The 21,813-nt window shown below is 40.7% G+C and overlaps 1 protein-coding gene across 1 annotated transcript; it reads left to right on the top strand.

Moving 5' to 3' along the window:
- Positions 1–5,319: 5,319 nt before the first annotated feature.
- On the top strand, positions 5,320–20,260 carry Tnmd (tenomodulin). Its single transcript, XM_028785115.1, has 7 exons — positions 5,320–5,584; positions 5,750–5,881; positions 14,341–14,481; positions 14,698–14,799; positions 17,522–17,675; positions 19,412–19,578; positions 19,879–20,260. Exons 1-7 carry the CDS (start codon positions 5,537–5,539, stop codon positions 20,086–20,088), a joined length of 954 nt encoding a protein of 317 aa, XP_028640948.1. The 5' UTR covers positions 5,320–5,536; the 3' UTR covers positions 20,089–20,260.
- The last annotated feature ends 1,553 nt before the right edge of the window (positions 20,261–21,813 follow it).

Below are 21,813 nucleotides of genomic sequence, written 5' to 3'. Positions count from 1 at the left end.
CAATCAATGGTTAAAACATCAGCAAGATACAAAGCTAACACAAGGAAAAGGCTGATGAACACAATAAGGTGTTGGAGATAAGACAAAGGAAAGGTGTTCAGGAAGTGGTAAGATCTAAACAACATTTTGAGGACTAACTGGAACTATTCCAGCTGAACAAGGAGTAAGGGAATACAGACAATGAGGGTAACATACAATGAGCTATGGTATGAAAAAGTTGAGTATGTTTATCAACAGAGCATTAACTCTGAGAGTGGCATCAGAGGTATTTTGAGTGACATGTTAAAGGAAACCATCTATTTTCATAAACATGAGTTCTCAATGGGAATGCTCGTGTAACCTTAAAAAAAAAACAACCAAATAATTGCAAAGCAAACAGAATCGTGATCTCTGTTTTGTTTTGTTTTGTTCTTTGTAATTTGTAAAATCAAGCTCAAGTATAATCCTGTCTCTAACAGAATTTATTTTCCTTTGAGACATTACCAGGAACAGTCACGTGCACCTGCTTCATTGCCCTGCACATCTAAGATCACACTCGGCTCCATGTCTGGAGGAAATTGTTCAGAATCATGGCTAGAGTGATACACAAACTCAAGATCATAAAGTGAATTTTGTGTCACCATTAGTGGCTAATCAAAGAACTTCAAGCAGAAGAGACGTTGTCCTCAGGTTTCCATCATAAGAAAACTTTAAAGGCAATGGAAAACATTAAAACTATATTATAGCAGTAAACATAATTATAGACCCTCAACTGAGCCAGTTTAGATTAAAAGTCTACACAGAAGAATTGTCAAGATAATCCAGAGCCAGAATTAATTAGATGTAATAATTGATTAGGCATGGGAATGAGTCAAAAAGGAAGGGATCATGAGCCACTGAAATTTGTGGTCTTCAGTCCATTCATGGTGTCCTGAAAGTGGGGAAGATAATAGATAAGGGAGAGTACGATACAGTTAATTCAGGCTGGGTGATGTGGCATTTAATACATCCCAATGGAGTTATTCAGCTTGTTAAATGGGTACATGAGTCTGAAGCTTCAAGACAGCAGCCTAGCTGAAAGGTATAGATTTGAGACTTGTCTGAGATGATGACTGTCTAAGCCAAGGGTTCTCAATCTTCCTAATGCTGCGACTCTTTCATATGGTCCCACATGGGTGGTGACCACCAAACATAAAATTATTTTTGTTGCTACTTCATAATTGTAATTTTGCTACTGTTATGAATTGTGATGTGAATGGATGATATGCAACCCAAAAGGGAATGCAATCCACAGGTTGAGAAACACTGGTCTCAGCTAAGGTTTTGGCAGTGACAATAGAGGTGAGACTATTCAGTGGCAAAAGAACATCTATTGAAAGGTGTAAGAATTTAAAGTACCTAGCATCTGGTGACTAAGCAAATAAAATAGATATTAAAAGGTGAGGTGATTGTAAGACAAACAAAGGCTTCTGGTTTGAAGACTGAGTTACTGTTCCACTGGTATGACTCATGCTGGATCACTTCAGATTTCATATGGAGAAGCCTTAATTCCCAGTATCTTAGAATTTGACTGTGTTTGAAAATATGGTCCTCAAAAGGGTAACTAAAGATAAATAATATTGTATAGCTGACCCTTTATTCCATATGACGGCTATCCTTATAAAAAGAGATCAGGAGTCTGCTGTGATTTTGTGTATCTTTACTTCAAGCACTTGGGAGGCACAGACAAGTAGATCTCTATGAATTTGAGGCTGGACAGGGCTACATAGTGAGACCCTGGAGTGACAGGGGAGGGCAGAAAAAAGGAGGGAGGAAGGAGGAGAGACGAGATTACACCCCCACCCAAAATACAAAGGCACCAAGTGACCAACAAGATAACCACCCAGAAACAAGAAAGACAGCTCAAGAAACAAATATGAGTGGCCCTGAGGCAGCCAGAGAGAAACACCCAAGTATCCCGAGCCACTTCCATGAATGAATATGTGATGGAGAGAAGGGAAAGAGGGAGTACTAGGAGGACAGGTGGGAGGGGGGAGGGAGGGAGGGAGGGAGGGAGAGAGAGACAGAGAGAGAGAGAGAGAGAGAGACAGAGACAGAGACAGAGAGACAGAGAGAGAAAGAGAAACAGACAGTGAGGAATCAGTAGATATGAGGAACCTGAGCAACCACCTGGGGCTATGGTGATGTCCCAGCTGCAGCTGAGAGCCATGGTTCTGCTGCATCTAGGGCCTGTAGCAATGTCTGTGGCCTGAGTTACTACCAAAAGTCTATGTGGATATCAGTGGTCTGGACTGCCATTTGAGATCATGTGGATGTCTGAGGGCTGTGCTGTAACCAGGGGACATACTGATCTGAGTGACCTGTGCTGCCACTTGAGACCATGGTGACATCTGGACCCATGCTGCCACCAGGGGCCATGTCTGAGTTCATGCTTTTATCTCAACTAGGAGCTGCATTGATGTCCAAGGCCCGTGTTACCACTAAAGGCCATATAGATGTCCCTGACCTAAGGCCATATTGATTTCCAAGCATTGTGATGAGCTGTGACACCCCTATCTCCCTAAGGGTGAGCTGACCACACTCCTCATCTACCCTGTGGTGGTGTGGACACTGGAGAGATGTGGCACACACACACACACACACACACACACACACACACACACACACCTGCAGCAAACAAGTGATCTGGCCTCACAGTCCCGAGAGAAAGGGAGCTGGCCATGCCCCTTGCCTGGGCAAAACAGGAGCGTTGGTTCTGTGGCACAGGCATAGATTTGGTAGGCTGACCAACTCAGCTTCCAACTAGGCCCAGATCCAGGGCTCTGAGTTGGCCCACCCCAACATCCATCCCATCTATGAACTTCTGAAGCATATGAATGGGTCAGTCCTGCAGATCCAAACCTGTAGGATCTCCATGACACATGGCAATAGTGGGATATCTAAGAGGGGCCCCAGGGAGGATCAAGTATTGGTGGTGAGGCAGAAGCCAGAGGCCTCAAACCAGATGGATGAACATTTGCAAGTAAAACTGTATGGGCAAAAGGGTTTACTGGGTTACACACTGTGATGTAACATGGCTTCCACAATGAGATAAGGTTGGGGGGTTATTTTTTGTTCTCTTTGGTGGGAGAGGTTTCGAGGGAAGGGGATGATGGATATGAAGGGGAGTTAAGTGGGGTTGGGATACATGATATGAAATTCACAAAGAATAAATAAAAATGTTTAATTACGAAAAAAAACAAATATGGAGCAGGTGAAGAAATTGTGAGAAGCAGAGGAGATAGATGAAAGCAAGGAAATAGTGTCTCCAAACATGACAGGACATAAGAACGCCCAGAGACTACAACAGTACTCATAGGGCCAGCACTGGTCCAAACCAGATGGCATTTCACCACTGGGGGTGGAGTGGGGTAGATGGGAATTTCCGTCCCCCACCGAGAAGCTATCTCCCAATGGAGAAGTTAGAGAGAAGACTGAAGGAGCTGAAGGAGTTTTCATTTTAGGCCCCATGGGGAGAGCAAAAATACCAACCAACCAGAGCTCCCAGGGTCTAAACTGCCAGCCTGGGAATACACATGGAGGGACCCATGGCTCCAGCTGTTTATGTAGCAGAGGATGGCCTTGTTGGGCATCAGTGAGAGAGGAGGGCCTTGGTCCTGTGAAGGCTGGACGCCCCAGTGTAGGGGAATTTGAGGGCAGGGAGGTGGGAGTGGGTGAGTGGGTGAGTGGGTGAGTGGGTGGGGGGCACACCCTCATAGAAGCAGCAGGAGGAGGATGGGATGGGGGTTTCTGGGGGTGAATGGAGAAAGGGGATAACATCTGAAATGTAAATTAATAAAATATCCAATAAAAATACAAAAGAAGCTATCTCCAATGAACAGCCACTCAGAAAAGAAAAATAAATTTCTCTAAGGGAATCCCACTGGATATATAAACCACACTTGAAGAGCATGCCCCATGCCTAGCAATAGATTGCCAACCCAAAATGAACTCAATGGTATTTTGGCAGATTTGTGTGTCCGTGTGTGTGTGTGTGTGTGTGTGTGTGTGTGATACTGCTTTGTTTGGGCTTTTTAAACCTCATTTTGTTTGTATATTATGGTTTCCAATTTTGTGTTTTTATAAGTTTTCTTTGTGCATGGGTGAGTCTTTGTACATGTATGAGTTTCTCGTGCTTGTTCCTTCTTCCTTCCTCTTTTGATTTTTAGTTTGTTCATTTGTTTTATCCCTGGTTCTCTTTTTTTTATTTGTCTATTTTCCTAAGACAGGGAAGGGTGGGGGAGTGGGAAGGATCTGAGAAATAAGGGAAGGGAAATTGAGTTCAAATTATATTCTATGAAAATAACCTTATTTTCAATAAAAGTAAAGTTAATAAATAAACTACATAAAATATATAAATGAAAGGAAGGAAGGAAGGAAGGAAGGAAGGAAGGAAGGAAGGAAGGAAGGAAGGAAGGAAGGAAAACTAGCTGACATCTTGATCATGGACTGTATCCTCCAGAAATGTAAGGACTGTATTTTTTAAGTAGAGTTTTGATATGCAAGTCAGTAATTCTGCAGTTCTTTGTTATGGTAGACTGAACACTAACTGTAATCACCAATGAAGATTAGGATTAGTAAAAAGAAAGTAAGTTGGGGGAAGGAAGTGTTAAAAAGGAAAGAATTTGATGGGTAACATACTGAGTTTGCTATTTCTGAGTTACATCCAGATACAGATGCTCAAGATGTTCAAATGGCTTTGAAAGTAAAAGACAGAACTGGGTTACAGGCACAGAATTGAGTTTGCATTGCTGTATAAGTGATATATTAACTCCAGAACTGGATAAGATCATTTAAGCAGTATATGTTAAAGTGAAAAAAAGCATGAAGAAACATAATAAATACCAGCGTTGAGGGACCAACTAAAGGAGACAAAATTCATCATAGAGATGGAATGAAGAGAGAAAGCTCACAATTACTCTTCATTTTATCCTGGTTTCAATTACAATTAGTCAAATATACATTGGTCTTGGCATCTAGAATACTTTTACATAGTGAGGCATGCTATCTTATTCATTTCTGACTATCCAGCACCCAGGAAAGTATCTGATACTTAATATTCCTGCAATAAAAACATGTTTAATTGCATGGAAATGAAATTAGAACTTTGTTCCTCCCCCCTCCTTTTTTTTTGCTCTGTTTGCTTATTTCTGGAGTGTGCAGCATGTATTGCCACTGGTATTTTAAGTTCATAGTGAAAAATCATTTCAGTGTGTCCTAGGCTTGATCCCCTTCCAACCCAACCCCCAGGACAATAGTTTTCATTATAACCTTCTGTCTTTGCCATTCTGGATGGAATTCTGTGCACAGAAGTTATATACATATATGGGTATATCTATGTAACAAATCGTAGCACGGGAGCCCCCTGGGCTCCCTCCGGCTCTGGTATGACATATTTGAGCCATATAAATTCAGCTTCTCCTCTGGCATCTGTTAGCCGACTCACTTGCAACTCCACCTCAGCAGTGGTCTCTCAGTCCTCTCGAAGCAGGGAAAGAGCACTGTGTGCTAGGAGACCATGGCAAAGAATCCTCCAGAGAACTGTGAGGGCTGTCACATTCTAAATGTAAGTTGATTCATATATTTTCCCTTTTGAGCAGAAGCACGGTTTTGCAGATTTATCGTATTGCAAAGTGAACATTAGAAAGTGAAATTGAAGGAGACTTTGAATTATGGCTTGCTATTTTGAGGGTTATTGTACATTGTTTCATCCTTTCTGTTCTTTGCTTAGGCAGAAGCTCTGAAATCTAAGAAGATATGTAAATCACTGAAGATTTGTGGACTAGTGTTTGGTATCCTGGCCTTAACTCTAATTGTCCTGTTTTGGGGGAGCAAACACTTCTGGCCGGAGGTATCCAAGAAAGTAAGTAACAGAAACTTATCCAATGTTTCTTTTCTGAGTTTGATTGAATTTAATTAGGGATTAACATGGAAATTAATTTGAAAATGAAAACTTTTCATCTTTTTTATTCATTTGGGAGGGGCATAGGAATGAAGTCAAGGTTTTCCTTTCATTTGCTTATTTAGGTGAGGGGAAATTGTCTTCTACATTTTGGTTAGTAGTGACAGGAAATAAATTTACCCACTCCTTTACGGTTGACTTTAAGGAGTTAAGTCACCTGGAAGCTTTTATTTTTTTAATGTGAGAAAGAAAAAAAAATACTTTCCATCTTTCTTTCCATTATCTGGGCAGAAAGTGATGGAAAAGTAACCAGACAGTCACATAAGAAGAAACCATCCGGGATGGCAGCAAATGATTTTCAGTGATTATGTTCTGAGTTAACGCATCTGCTGTGAGGACAGGCAGCAAGCTCCATTTTCAAAGAAGTGATTCTCATACCTAAATTCAGAATGATTTGTTACTTAACCAGAAGCCTTTCAGCTCCTCAGCAGTCACAACCATTGTCCCAGTGAGATACTAATGGCACAGGTAGAAACAAGTAACACTAAGTCGTTAATCACAGATATGTCAGAAACCTTCTGACACTGAGGACATTTGGTAAAACTTGGTTGACACTGTAATTTGTATTCTTGTGCTACCACGTTATTGTTATTTCTGGGCTCCTGTGTGACGGACACATTTAGATGTGACCTAAATAAAATCATAGTCTTTTCTTGCTAACAATTAACATTTGAATGAAAATGAGATGAGCTACAACCCATGAAGACGGGTTTCTGGCTTTGCCATATTCTCTATTTGTAGGTCACTGTTGCTGCTGCAGCTCCTGCAGGTGTTGCAGTTAATTTTTTTTTTTGGGGGGGGAGGGTCATGGGATACTCATTTCTACTTGGTAGCAGATGTAGGAAAGAAAATGCAAAGATCCTGGAGGGAAAATGAGACAAGAAGAAAATGGTTTGGCATGGACCATTAGGAGTCAGAGGAGCAATAGGAGCAAAGAGTTCATGGGGAAAGACAGACAAAGGGGGAGAGAAAGAAAATAAGCTGGCTAAGTGTTCAACTGAAAACACAAAAGTAAGGCATAGCCACCCTGGGATTCTCTACTTTTGCTGCAATACCTGTTTAGTCTCAAAGGATACCTATAAAGTTTAAGTGGGAGGGAGAGCAAACAAGCCTACTTATTTGTTTCCCTTTTTATTTACATCATGTTCCAGAAAGGTTTTCAGGCATCACCTACTCCTATTAGCCCACCCCCAATGCCCTGCTGCTTTTGAACTGTTTACTGTTCAGATGTCTTTCTAGGGAAGCCAACTATGTCAAGGTTAGCAAGGTGTACAAAGAAACCACCATCAGAAAATTGAGAGCCAACATTCATTCCAGCACAGTGACTTCCTTACAAAACCACTTAGCTAATTCCTAAAGTGACGTGCTACCCCAAAAGTTGAATCAGTGGTTCTCTTGGAAATTGTATGAGGACCATAATTATATGCAGGACCATAAATTATTTTAGTTGCTGCAAGTATAATGCCTTCACTGGATGTGGTAGGCAGCTAATCTTCTTGACCATTCATAGATACCTGTCTGAATAGAGAGCATATAGCCTTTCTTATTTTCATGTATTCATTGGCAGTATAAGTGTCATTCTAACAGTATTAATGTGTTTTTTCTAATCTTACAATGGCATTTGCCTCAGTGCGGTAATAAATGCCTAGGGAGTGACTCAGGAGATTTTTGCTTTTATCTTGTAAGAATTCACACTCCCTAGCTGAGTTCATGATCTCCCCTATCTTCCAATTATGCTACCTTTGTTTCCAATTCCAGTTCTTTTAAATATGATTTCCAAAAAGTAATTCTGTCATTCCTGAAACCAACCAAAAAACTGAGGCAGTGCATACATGGAAAAGGTGGAATGTGCTACTGATTAAAGTTTATTTAAAAAGAAAAAAAAACAAGTCAAAGCGCTCATGAAGTAATTCATTTTAGAATATATAATTTTCACCAAAAGGAGTGTAAATGAGGGACCAAAGTTGTTATGAAGAAGTACAGATAAAAGACATTATGTATCTCCTAGGATAAGTTTTTCTACCTTGAACAAGTACTATATATTTTCTATTCCAATAAAGAATTGTAATAAACTATTTTTCTTATATAAGTCCTGGTCTTCACTACAAAATCCGGTTGGGATCCCTGTAATTCAGGAGACCAGGGAGCAGCTTGCATTGTTTATTCACTCAACTAATACCCTCTAAGTCTTAAAACAAGGAGCTTGGAAGGCTAGCCATGTACCTCCTAGTGACCAAGACTCTGACTAGACCTGCATCTGAGCAGTTAAGAATCCAGGGAAAATAAAAGCAGTCAGATTAGTCTGGGAAGAATATTTCCAGAGGGAAAATGATCCAAGCGTCTTGTACAAATTTAAGACTCTCTCTGCTGGAATGAAAGGCTGATTAACAAAGTAAAACTCATGGTCTTCTAGACTTTTCTTTAGGTGCCTGTGAGATTTGGGAGGATTGAGTGGCCTTTGGTAGAGAAAGCTATTGATGCTTTTCTGTCCAGTGGTTGTAGTGATGCCTTTGTTGTCCTGGAGCTTTCACCAAGCTCTCAGTGCTTGCTCTTCTAGCCCCCACAACACTCCTTCTTGTTTTCTCATTCCACATCTGTTTATAATAAACAGTGTTTATTTAACATCCTACATCTGGTGCTGACATTCCCAAGCTCTTCCCTCCCACTTTCAGATGCACAAAAGATCCAGACTCCTGATCTCAAAAGAGAGTAAGCAATATTTGACTCCTAGTATACCTCAATCATGCATCACACACACACACACACACACACACACACACACACACACACACACACACTTATCTAGGAGGAAAATAAGTCAAAATTAAAGGAGGATCAACTCTGAGTGAGTCACTGTACTTTTTTCCAGGCCCTAGGCTTCCTGAGTCACAGCCATACCTAGGAGATTTGAAGAGACTTGAGGAAAGCCAAGTTCATAAGGCTCTGTGTTCAGCTTTCCTAACCAAGCAAGGGAAACATATTCAGTTCCAGAGATTTCGCAAGGGCACCATATTGAGGATCCACTTCTAAGCAATAACTTCCTTAAGATCTATGAAATAGACTTATAGGGAAACAAACGTGCTTACTTAAGGCTCCCTGTGTTCCACATTGAACTTGAAAGAATTAGAAGCCAATTCCTCAACTAATCAAAGCAACATGGAGAAAACAAACCAAAAAGGCTGTAGCTCTTAAACCAGCAGTTTCTTAACACAGTACAGATTTTGTACCCCATTCTTCAAAACCTTTGTGGAATGAGACATATAATACAATAAGTTATGTGAAAGAATGTTATGTGCTTTTCTGCCATACATCAGAACTATGTGGTGATTTTTAGTGCTACTGGGAGGTGATTACTCACTCCCCAACAATCAGCATATTCTTGGAGATTTTTCTTCAAGTTTCACATTCTAGTCAAATGAGATGAGAGGTCATGAAGATAAGGGTGCATCCTGCCCATGCAACCTCAACCTCAGTTGCAGTAGACCACTGAAACAGTCTCATTCATGTTTCATTCCCAAGATCATTCTAGGCTGAAAATCCTTTGCACAAAAGAAACACTTCCAAGTGTGAACCCAGCTTTCCTTATCACTTTCTTTTTTTTGTTTTGTTTTGTTTGTTTGTTTGTTTGTTTCACTACCAGCATTAGCTCCAGGTCAAGTCTCTCCAGCCATCTCTAGGCATACAAGGGACTTTTCTCTCTAGATTACCTAGGCTTTTAACACAACAATCTGATGGTTGAAACAAGGAACTGGAGAAGCATTTAAAACCTCAAGGGAAAAGCTGGAGATGTAGCTGGAATCTGTTAAGCAGGGAACTGAGTTTCCCCAGATGCTGCCACATCAGCATTTTGGAAAAGAGGGCATCTCTTCATTTTCTTTTCTTTGCAAGATCCAAATATTACCCTTGTACAACAATCCTTACTGGGCCTGTTGTTACTTTGACTATTCAGGTTTAGCTCTTACAATTTCCACGATTCTGATTGTTATAAGTATACCCTTACTCCTTACTCCTAAGGTTGTATTTGTTTAACTGAGTATTTTATGTGGCATAAGCAATTACTGCCTTCAAACAGAGCTATTATGAGTGGCTGAAACAGAGAAGCAGCCCAGGTGATCAACAGATAGTGGCAATCCAGCAAGCAATCTGACAGGAACCAGAACAAAAGTGAGAAAAATTGGATTTTCCAACAATCCAACATTGTATCTAGAGAGGAGATATGGACAGGGACTGAACCTTTAGAGGCATTCAGTAACTTGGCCAAAGTCACACAGCTTGTAGGTAAAAGAACTAACATTAAAAGTAGAACCTTTCCTTAGAATTCTTTCCTATTTTCCAACTGAATTTAGGAATTAGAGAGAGGATCATGGATACAGGAAAACTTCACTAGTGGCTCAATTCTGTAGACAGAAAAGATGGCCTTTTCTTTCTTTCTCTTTCTTCTTTCCTTCCTTTCTTCCTTCCTTCTTTCCTTCCTTTTAAAAGGAATGTCTGGCTGCTGATGCCAATTTTTTTTCAGGGCTAAGAACTGGTGATTGAAGATGCAGAAGTCCAACTATGCATAAAAAACAATCTGCCGGTACTGTGTTGGTAGAGAAATACCCAGAGGCCCTTTAATTCTCACAGGCTAGATCGGTAGTAATATGGTACAGTGCTTTCCCTTCCCTTCCCCTTCTTCCAGCCTAACACCTGCTAGCCAGCTATTCTGAGCATGTATTTCATCTTTGGAGAGTGTACCTCATAAACAGACAGTAAAGGATGAAGGTGGAAAAAAAGAGCAGCTAGATTAATCACAAGTTTCAGAAAAACAAACCTAAGCCAAATGTCCTCAAATCCCTGTCAGGACAAGCTACAGCTACTTGCCCCCAAACAAATCCATCACACTAAGGTGTGAGTCAGCTTTAGTCTTTATAAAAACCTTTCTTTTCTGATCTCAGAGACTGTCATCAACAGAAACAAGAAAACAAGGGAAAGTGTTCACATTGCAGGAGAAGTCAGGGCTTATTGGCTACCCAAATGGAAGATTTAACTGGATTGAGGACAGAGTTCCTGAACGGGGAATAAAAATGGATTTATATTTCCCCCATACTTTGTCAGTGCAGTCTTTCCACACATTGCCTGGCTTTACCCATACACCCATTATCCCACTGGCCTCTCTGTCCTATTTCAACATTCTGACCCTCATAAGGCCAGTAAGAACCCATTTGGATTATGTTGGAAGTCTTTTTCACTCCTCCCCATATCTCCTGCTCCTGGTTTCACAGTACCTAAAATGCACCATTACATGAAGTGAAGCAGTGCATTCCATTTTTCAAATTGACAAATGTCTTCTCCATTGCTAATATCTAAATGTGAAATCATTTGTCAGATTGGTTTCTTCTCCTCCATAAGATCCCTAAAGCACTGGCAGACTCCAGGTTGTCTAGACAGGAGGCATAGGGACAGATGGAAATGAGAAAGGCATGGAAAAAAAAAAGGCTATGAGGATGCGAGGCGGACAGGGGATGGAGATACCAGAAAAGGGGCTCATCCGTTTGCCAAATTGGCAAGGGCTCATTCCATGTCACATGCTGTCCTTGCTCTGTCTCTCCTGGAATAAAGCTAAATTGGGGGCAAAGTCTGAGGAGAGATGCATGGAGCCCAGTCACACCTTTCTAAGGTCAGCCATCCTGTCTCTGCTTTAGTTTGTTCCTGGACAGGGCAAAGCCATTTAATTCTTCATCTCCAGAAGGCACTTCAACCCAGGAGCCAAGGAGCTTAGTAGACAGCAAAGTCTTTCTAATGCCAAAGGCATGAGCTCAGTCGTCATATGGGCCAGTGAAGCTTGCATAGCCATTACCCAAGCAGGGAGCTCCATGGGGACCTGAGTGAGACAGTATGTCTGGATTTACTCAAACCCATCCCCACACAGTCCAAAGTAAGTCACTGGCATCATCCTCCTAGACAAAGGACAATCTGTTTCAAAAGGACACCTTTGATAGCAGAATTCCATCTGGGTGACTATGTAGCTCTCTACTCCTGCACCCTCCCTCCCACACACTAAGGATTCAGACACAAATGAAGTCATTCTGATCTCACTCTACTCAAGATGCTACCAGTGCTAATACAAAGTCAACATGCTGGTTAATAGGTACAGTTAACATGGCTGCCTCTTCCCTCACCAAATAACAACAAACAAACAAACAAACAAACAAACAAAAAAGCAATTCTTAGCAGAAACGTTGAAAATAATGAAGATCTGCTGAGCTTGGCAGTTTCCAATAGTACTCATCCAGAAAGGTGTCCAAGTAAAGTGCATTGCCAACAGTGCAGGAAAACTCATTCCACAGAAGTACACTGAAATTTTAAATGTCACCAGCACAGTCCCATAGTCTTCTCCTGATGATCGAAAATGCAGTCTGTATTTTCTCTTTCTTTTGCCCAGGTAGGCCACAGTCCAATATCCCCTAGTCTCTAACCCAATTTTTCCATGCAATAATCCATCAGTGGTGCTACTGATGAAACAAACACCCCAGTCTAGCCCCTGGTGGCTAGCACTGTCAACATTTGTCTCCACAATGGATAGTATTTCTAAAGAAACTACCCCCTATTGGGAAGCCTGACAAGACTGTCTGAAGTGGATGCCTCTGTCCTCTGCTTAAGTCAGCCAACTGACTGCAAGTTTTTTTTTCCATACCTAGAAGTTTCTCTTCTCTAGCTGGCTCCAATGCTGAAACTGAGAGGATATTTAGAAACAGAAGCAAATAACAAGCCTAAAGGACTTTTCTACCTGTCACAAATGAGGCTGGCCTTCCCAAGTTAACTCTGCAACTGCTGGAGAGGTCTCAATACTCTTTTCCTTTCCTTTAAAAAAAAAATACCTTGCCAATCTTCAATACATTCCTTGGGAAAGAGGAGAGTGTGTCACTGGTGACAATACTTATTCAACAAATAATCACCATCCATGTCTAAGGCACTACAGGGCACAAGGAGATAAAATGGCTTAGCCTCTGGTTTTGTTTTCAGTGGCTTCATCAGACTGTTTATGCTTGAAGTAACACTTGTTTCTACAAACTCATCCAAGTTGTTTTTCTACTTGAGTTGGGAAAATTTTGACTAGGTTAAACTAACATGCTGTCATAGACATCAGCAGACACTAAAAACAACCCAACCCAATGGAAGCTAAAGGAGGAGGGTACCGCTAGGAACTGTGTTATTAGAAAGCAACACTGGCTCTGTAGGCAACTTGCTTCTTCAGAAGGACAAGTGAAAGTGCAGAAACCTAACCGGCAAAGGCTTCCAGGCAACGGGGAGACAATAGGCTTGAAAATGGCACCATCAACTCGGGCATGCTTTCCAACAGAGATCAGACTCCTCTGGAGTTCATATTTGTTTCTAGCTCCAAATACGTCCCAAGTTATAAGTTGCATGCTCAGTCCCGAAATAGAATACATTATGGAACTGGGCCTCTTGGTCTGTAGTTTGAGAGTTGTCTCTTTTAGAGAACAGAAGGAAATTTGGGGATTTGTTTCAGCCACTCAAGAAAGGCTTGATAAACAGCCTTTCAGAAGTACTCTCCTTGGAAGATTCTGTTAATTTATGGCACCTCACCCTGTCACCAAAGGCTACCTATCCAGAGGAATCTACAGACGTTGAAAACAAGAGAATCAAGTTTTTAAAACATAACCCAGCAGTAACCTGAATGAGGATGATTATCCTATAGAATAGAAGGCTAAGGGAAGGCAGGTGACTGCTAGATTTTTAAAAACAAAGAGAAATAAATCAGTACATGATAAGACTGTGAGTTAATATTGGCCAATATCATCTTCAGGTTCTAAAAAGGGCAAACAGAATACTATTGAGTGAGACACTACTAAAATCCAGATAGATATGGGGATAGAGGGCAATGCCTAACCACTCTAAATGGTTTCGCATCTCTTTCTAGGATGTAATGGATTACATGGAAGGGATGGGGAGAGTAATCACAGAACACTTAGAAAATGAAGCAGCCACTCCAGGAAGCAACATAGACTTGAGGTGATCCCTAGGCTTAACACAAGGGGAAAACACTTTACAGGCTGGTTTGCAGAGTATCATTTGCTACTTAGCCAAGGTTGCCAAGAAAACCATTGGACTAGTTCGCAATTAGCTCAGCTATTTGGCTTAAATACAAAACACTGACTAAAGGGATTCCCCGAACACCAAAAAGCACCTTAATTTAATCATAAGTTTTAGAGACTGTCCAATGACAAGCTGCTGAGATGACCCCCTTAGTACAAAGGTTTTAGAAAGGGAAGGTGACCCAGGTATTTACCCAGTTAAAGCATTTTCTGATGGGGCACCCAGACTATCTTAGCACTTCCTTTCCTTCCTCTGCTCCCCAGACCTATGACATGGAGCACACTTTCTACAGCAATGGTGAGAAGAAGAAGATTTACATGGAAATCGATCCCATAACCAGAACAGAAATATTCAGAAGTGGAAATGGCACTGATGAAACATTGGAAGTCCATGACTTTAAAAATGTGAGTTGACTGTTTCCCCTGAAGCTTTTCACTTAAAAATAATATAATAATTCAATCACATTAAAACGAAATAGCCTTTAACCTTCGTTTCATTTATGACAAAGCATTCTCTTTGAACTCAACTTTTGCTTGTCTGGGTCTCTGATAGGTCATGGTACTCATTAATTGAAACAATCACAGGAAATTAAGTATATTATTGTTTTGTTTGTTCTATAGGGATACACTGGCATCTACTTTGTAGGTCTTCAAAAATGCTTTATTAAAACTCAAATCAAAGTGATTCCTGAATTTTCTGAACCTGAAGAGGAAATAGATGAGGTATGTGAGAACAGTGATTGTACTAAAAGGTATCACTTGCTGGCTGGTCACTGGACTGGGTGTTCGCTTCTCGTTAAATCCTCAAACGGGGTGTTATGAACAGGCATTATTATAATCCCCATTCTCAGATAAAGGATCTGGAATTTAGGACCAAAGAGTGACTTGCTGAAAGTACACAGCTAGTGAGTAGCAGATTGCAGTTCTTTAACTGAGGCCTTTTAAGAAAATGAAGTTTGTGAATTTGGGTATAATACTATACTTTTATATCCTAATACCTATTAAAAAATCAAAACTACAAAAAACTATATACTCTTTTTGTTCCTGAACCAATAATTTCTAGTGAGTGTAATTAATCAGAGGAACAAAATTAATTGTGAGTATGAGGAAGACTTGAAGAAAATTAGTCCAGCGATGGAGAGATGGCTCAGAGACTCTTAGTCAATTCCCAGTCAGCTCACAACTGTCTATGACTCCAGTTCCAGGGGGATCCAACACATCTGGCCTCCAGAGGCAACTTCGTTCTTATCCACACATATATCCAAACAAAGATACACATGCATACTCAAAACTAAAAATATAATAAAAAAAATAGGGGCTGGAGGTCTGGCTCAGATATCAATAAGAGTACTGGCTAACTATTCCAGAGGACCCACGTTTTCAATTCTCAGCACTCATATGGTGACTCACAACCATCTGTAACTCTAGTTACAGGAGATCCAATGCCTTCTTCTGGTAAAACAGACATACATGCATACATACACCTAAAATAATTTTTAAATAAATAGTAAAAATAAACTGTTTAAGATGGGAAGTTGGTCCCAAGGCTACATGAGGGTCATATACTTCTGTCATCCTCCAACATTCACCCACTGTAAAGGTTTCTGGTGGGTTCACCTTACCATTCTATGCTGAGCTGCTGGCTTAATAATCCACAGTTCTCAGAAGAAGAAGCAAAAGCAAAGGCAAAAAGTCAACCTAAAATGAATTCTCTGGATCCACTAATAAACTGGGATGACTAGGCCCCTGCTCCAATTAGTGAATGAATGATCCCAGGAAGCCATGGCAAATGGGTCATCGCCTGCCTAAAATACATCAATCCTCACCATCCATTGGTTATTAATCCTCACCAACCATTGAGGTTATTTTGGGTTAATTTAGTTTGATTGTGTCCTGAGAGGCTCTGCCAGAGCCTGACCAATACAGATGCAGATGCTCATAGCCAACCGTTGGACTGAGCATGGGGTCCCCAATGGATGAGTTAGAGAAACGACTGAAGGAGCTGAAGGGGTTTGCAACCCCTTAGGAAGAACAACAATATCAACTAACCTGACCCCCCAGAGCTCCCGGAACTAAACCACCAACCAAAGAGTACACACGGAGGGACCCATGGCTCCAGCTGCATATGTAGCAGAGGATGGCCTTGTTCGACATCAATGGGAAGAGAGGCTCTTGATCCTGTGAAGGCTCTGTACAGACAGACACCAATGAAAGGCTAAAGCAATATAATAGGATTTTTTCTGGAGTGATATAGGAACAAAGGCCATATCTTCTCGGGGCCCTAATTTTTTTCTTCAGTTAATTTGATGAAATCTTTTAAATAATCCACATATTCACCTCATGATAGTAAAATTATCTCATCTCCAAGAAAACAGAATGTCACACAACAAGTATCTTTTAGTGAAACAAATTTGTGGTTGGAAAATTACAAAAGCCTGGACTTACCTTGGAACAGTGTCCATAGCATGCACCTGGAAACCATGCAGAGTCAGAATCTAAATAGCCCCAAGTTTGCTAACAAAGTTAGGGAGCACATCAACCGCATTTTCTGCAGTCCATTTCAATGTGTTCCAAGATCTTTACAGACTCAAGGGCAAAAGAGCCAGGATTTGAAAGTTGTGAATGGTTCAGAGAAAAATTACACAAAGACATATTTTGGTGAATAAATAAACACACTGAAAACTCGTAAAGCCAGGAAGAAACAAAAGAGGGGGAAAAGGTCTTATTAAGAGTAGGCATAAAGCGATGAAGCCTTGTTGACAAGTTGGTAAGAACAGGGTATTCTAGACAACTACTCCCAGCACTAGAAAGGGAAGAGAAGGTATTTTTAACAAAACTCTGCAAAGCTCTGTAAACCAGAGACAAACGTTAAGCATTTAGAAGGAATGGGATTAATGAGTTCACTTCCCATAAGTGGAAGACTTCAAAATATGAAAAGACAAATTTCTTGTAAATCCAAAATGATAGGTTAATTGGCTATTTATCTCACTAGTTTAGATTTTAAGAGGTTTTTTGTTTTGTTTTGTTTTGTTTCTATCTTGAGATGAAATCCTGTGTTCAACCTTAGCTACACTAGTAAAACATGGCAGGTATTTACCCATTTAAAGGGGAGACATATAAATCACTCATAGTACAAGCTCAAATTGAAGCTTGTGTGGCTGAGGGAGCACCCAGAACACCATGAAAAGCCTTTCAAGGGAAATGATGGCAGGCAAAGCCCTTATTTTAGTGAGTAGCCTTGCAGCGAGACCCAGAAGGAAAGGATTGGTCATTAGCTCTGCCATGTGTACCTACTGTCAGCATGGCATGGAGACAGCTCATGAGCAGCCCAACCCTAGCATTGCAACTCAGGCTCGAAGCATACTGGTTTTCAGTACTCCATAGCATCTAACTGGCCACACTAATTCTTCTACAATCCCAACCCTAACCTACTTTCTTTCTTCAGAATGAAGAAATTACTACAACTTTCTTTGAACAGTCAGTGATTTGGGTTCCTGCAGAAAAGCCTATTGAAAACAGAGACTTCCTAAAAAATTCTAAAATTCTGGAGATCTGCGATAACGTGACCATGTACTGGATCAACCCTACTCTAATTGCAGGTGTGGTATCCTGTCCCCGATCTGTTCCTTCCAATGATGATAACATGGTGGTAATGGTGATACACATCTGTATTCCCAGTACCCAGGCATCTGAGGCAGGAAGATTTTGAGTTCGAGGCCAATCTAAGCTACAGAGCAATGTACTATCTCAAAAAAAAAAAAAAGATTGTAACAGGTTAATTTTTCCAGCATTGAGAGACTACATTTCTATGAAAACAAATGATCAGTTTATACCTTCTTGGAAGCAACTGTATATGCTGACTGTGGTGAAGAGGGAAGTTTTCACAGCCAAGTTATAAATCAGATAAATTAATGCTGACAGGCTTTTAAAATATCTCAGGAAAGGTAACACCACCGTAATGTGACCAGTGATAGCAAAAAGCTAATCTATCTTTCTTTGTACATCTATATTCATTGCAGCAGGGAGACCAGACTATTCCTCAAAACCACAGTGAGCCCAACCCACGAACTGGAGAGAGACCAAACTGTGCACCACTGTCTCAAGAATTCTCATATCAATGGCATTCTACCCCAGAATATAAGACAATCGTGTGTGAGTGTGTGTGTGTGTGTGTGTGTGTGTGTGTGTGTCTGTGTCTGTGTCTGTGTCTGTGTCTGTGTATGTATGTGTGTGAATGTTTGAGGAAACACGATAAATGGGATTGAAAGTTAGAGGTCTGGAGCAGAAAAGTACAACCTTCAATTTGAGAAGATGAAGGTCTCTAGACATGTTATTCTAATTGTCACAGGCTTTGGGCTCCCTTATTCTGCACAAAGACTACTATATTACTCCAGACAGATAGTCTCAGCAATGGAGGCCTCTATTGGTATTATTTGGAGTTGTTTGTTTTGCTTGTGGGTTTTTTTTGGTTGTTGTTTGTTTTTAAAGGTGACAAATGCAATCTGGTATCCTGGACTCGGATGCTGCAAAACAAAGAACAAGGATGGATATATTGATGACTAGTCTGTAGCTTAGTTAATGGCAATGAACCAATGTCTCCTTATTAGTTTTGACAGTTGGACCTCAGTTGTGTAAAATAACAAGAAAAGACGTAAAAAAATATGTGGGAACATATACTTTCAGCAAGTCTTCCACAGACCTAAGTTGAAAATAAGTGAGACACACACAGGGGTTGGGGGCAGTGCTTGCTCGAGAGATTTCTCAGTGGTTAAGCACACTTGTTGATTTTGCATAGGATCCAGGTTCAATTCCCAGTACCCACGTAGTGATTCACAACCATTTTCAACTCCAGTTCTAGCTTATCTGATACCCTGTTGTGCCTTCTATAGACACTGTATGTGTGTGGTGCACAGACATACATGCTGGCAAAATATCCATATATGAAAAAAACTGTAAACCTAAAAAATTGAGAAACAAAAGAGAATTGATGGGAGATCAGCTAACACCAAATCAAATCAGACAATCAAGAAATACTTTTGATCACTTGCAGCTAAAACGCATTGAGGGAGACAGAAGTCCCTCGTCTTGTCAATTGACTCTATTACTAAGAAAAGGAGTAAATGTTTGATGCCAAACAAGCAACGAGGTTGGTGAGAAGCCAAATAGTCTATGAACTATCCACTTAAACAGCTAGGAAATGCAGCCCATGCATGCCTAAATTATCCCAGTCAAAGGGCAGACAAAAATAGGTCTCCTCAACTTTTGTCTTCCTAAACCCTCCTCTAGGAAATGCTTGCAAAGTGACGGCATCCCAATTTTGTATTTGTTATCTTAGTTTCAGAATTACAGGACTTTGAGGAGGATGGTGAAGACCTTCACTTTCCTACCAGCGAAAAAAAGGGGATTGACCAGAATGAGCAATGGGTGGTCCCGCAAGTGAAGGTGGAGAAGACCCGCCACGCCAGACAAGCAAGCGAGGAAGACCTTCCTGTAAACGACTATGTGAGTGCTGTCCACTACACTCATGTTCAGGACAGAAACAAAAGAACTCTCAAAAAACTTACTACCTCTCAAAGCTCTTGGAAAAAATATCACTGGTTTAACAAACACTTAAGAAAATCTTCAGGGAGTGTGTTCAAACCCAATCTTGATGACATAGTTACATCTCCATGATTTGGCTAAGACATTTAATTTCTCATCAGCCCCTCCTCCCAACTCAGAGTCACATAGTCTGCTCTTGCTTGGCGGGACCTCCTCCTAAAGAGTTCTCCATCCAATACTGTCTTCTTCCTCTTCTTTCAGACTGAAAATGGAATCGAATTTGACCCCATGTTGGATGAGAGAGGTTACTGTTGTATTTACTGTCGTCGAGGCAACCGCTACTGCCGCCGCGTCTGTGAACCTTTACTAGGCTACTACCCATACCCCTACTGCTACCAAGGAGGTCGAGTCATCTGTCGTGTCATCATGCCTTGCAACTGGTGGGTGGCTCGCATGCTTGGGAGAGTCTAATAGGAAGTTTCAGTTCAGGTGCTTAACCTTCTGTTAGCCAACATATAATTAATGCATGCTACTCCATGAATTTCTGCCTATGAGGTATTTGCCTCCAAGTAGCCTATACTTCAGAATTACTTGTAGGATATTCCTCTCTTCGTGTTCTAATAAACTTCTACATCATCATCAATGGGCTTGTTGCTGCTGAACACAATGGGGAAGTGTTTGCTGAGAATACTCCTGGCAACTGGAATGGACTAGACCTGCCTAAGATGGATGGCCAAAATGCCAGTTTGAACTACATCACCAGGCTTGGGTAGAGCCTAATAGTTCCCAAATCCCCTATTTTTACTGTGCTGTCTTGACAAAGTAAAACTGAAGGGGTGATGGCAAAATGTCCCCAGAAGCAATGAAGAAAAGCATAAACTTGTGTGCATAGTCCTAGTGCTTAATTACCTGAAAGGCGTGCTGTGGACTTAAGTGTCTCTAAAGCTGCTGGTCAGGCAGTGACTCACAGCAGGCCAACACTTAAATATTCTAACTGCTCCGACTCAGCAAAGGAGAGAGCTAACTTAGCAAATGGAGTCCTGGGTTTCCCTCAACTCTGGACAAATTCAACATTTTAGAACCTTCACATCTGACTTTTCTTTACATCAGTATCTGGCTACATAATGTTCCAAGGTAACTTTCTGAAACATGAAGACCCATAAATAAAATCCACAGACATATGAAATTACTGGGGTGAAAAATCAAATGGGCTTTTCCTCCCAGATTACAGGGAACTAGCCATTTGCTACTTAAAGGAATGGTAAGACCTAGTTCCCAATTACCCCATATTTTCCTTAGGAATAGGAAAGAGTACAAAAGTGAAAGAAATAAAAACTTGTTAGAAGGTAATGCTAACTTTGATGTCCCTTCAAGGTCAAGTTTCAAAATCCATGCTCTGCCAATCTGTCATATCCCTTGTAGGGTCATTTGAAGATAACATCCTTCATTGCTCAACTAAACATTATGTGTCATAACAATAACTGTCTGGAAATTTCCATCAAATAAAACCCTCACCTGGTCCACTTCTGTGGGCCAGGAAGTCAGTCTCCCACTTCACCACTTAGAAAATGCATAGAAGCCGGGCAGTGGTGGCACACGCCTTTAATCTCAGCACTTGAGAGGCAGAGGCAGGCGGATTTCTGAGTTCGAGGCCAGCCTGGTCTACAGAGTGAGTTCCAGGACAGCCAGGGCTATACAGAGAAACCCTGTCTCAAAAAAACCAAAAAAGAAAAGAATAGAAAATGCATAAAAACATCTATGACCAAGACTGACTGAGGATTAGCAAATTATTAATTAATAGAATACATGCTGTACTTAGATCATTAATAGTCACAAAATGAAAGTACAATCAAATATATCTAACAATGTTCCCTCTGTTATTAATTACTTAAAAGGCTTCAGACTTTTTTGGATTACTCCAATTATAATAGGAATTAATTTATGTTTGAAATAGAAAACTGTGAAAAATGAGATCAATTTGAGGCTGTATGAACTTAGTGGTGTTAGCTATCATTTTGAAAATAAATTACTCTTTTTAACACTGTTTCCAATGATTAGCCAGTAACGTTAAGTTATGGAGACACTAAAAATTGAATAGTAGGATAGATATTATATGTACCTTGCTCTGTGGAGGATACAAACTTCCTAAGAATGACAACTAACATACATGACTACGAATACAGGAACATATAGAAA

This window comes from Grammomys surdaster, unplaced genomic scaffold, assembly GCF_004785775.1.
Source record: "Grammomys surdaster isolate TR1022 unplaced genomic scaffold, NIH_TR_1.0 61, whole genome shotgun sequence".
NCBI classification, from domain to species: Eukaryota; Metazoa; Chordata; class Mammalia; order Rodentia; family Muridae; genus Grammomys; species Grammomys surdaster.
The sequence above is the reverse complement of the archived record's forward strand: the minus strand, read 5'-3'. Positions and strand labels throughout refer to the sequence as shown.

Bases quoted from the DNA above. Each gene is read 5' to 3' on its own strand.
- Tnmd (XM_028785115.1), top strand. From the start codon at position 5,537: ATGGCAAAGAATCCTCCAGAGAACTGTGAGGGCTGTCACATTCTAAAT. The intron at 5,585-5,749 runs GTAAGTTGATTC...TTCTTTGCTTAG, and splicing joins AGGGCTGTCACATTCTAAAT to GCAGAAGCTCTGAAATCTAA. The intron at 14,800-17,521 runs GTATGTGAGAAC...TTCTTTCTTCAG, and splicing joins CTGAAGAGGAAATAGATGAG to AATGAAGAAATTACTACAAC.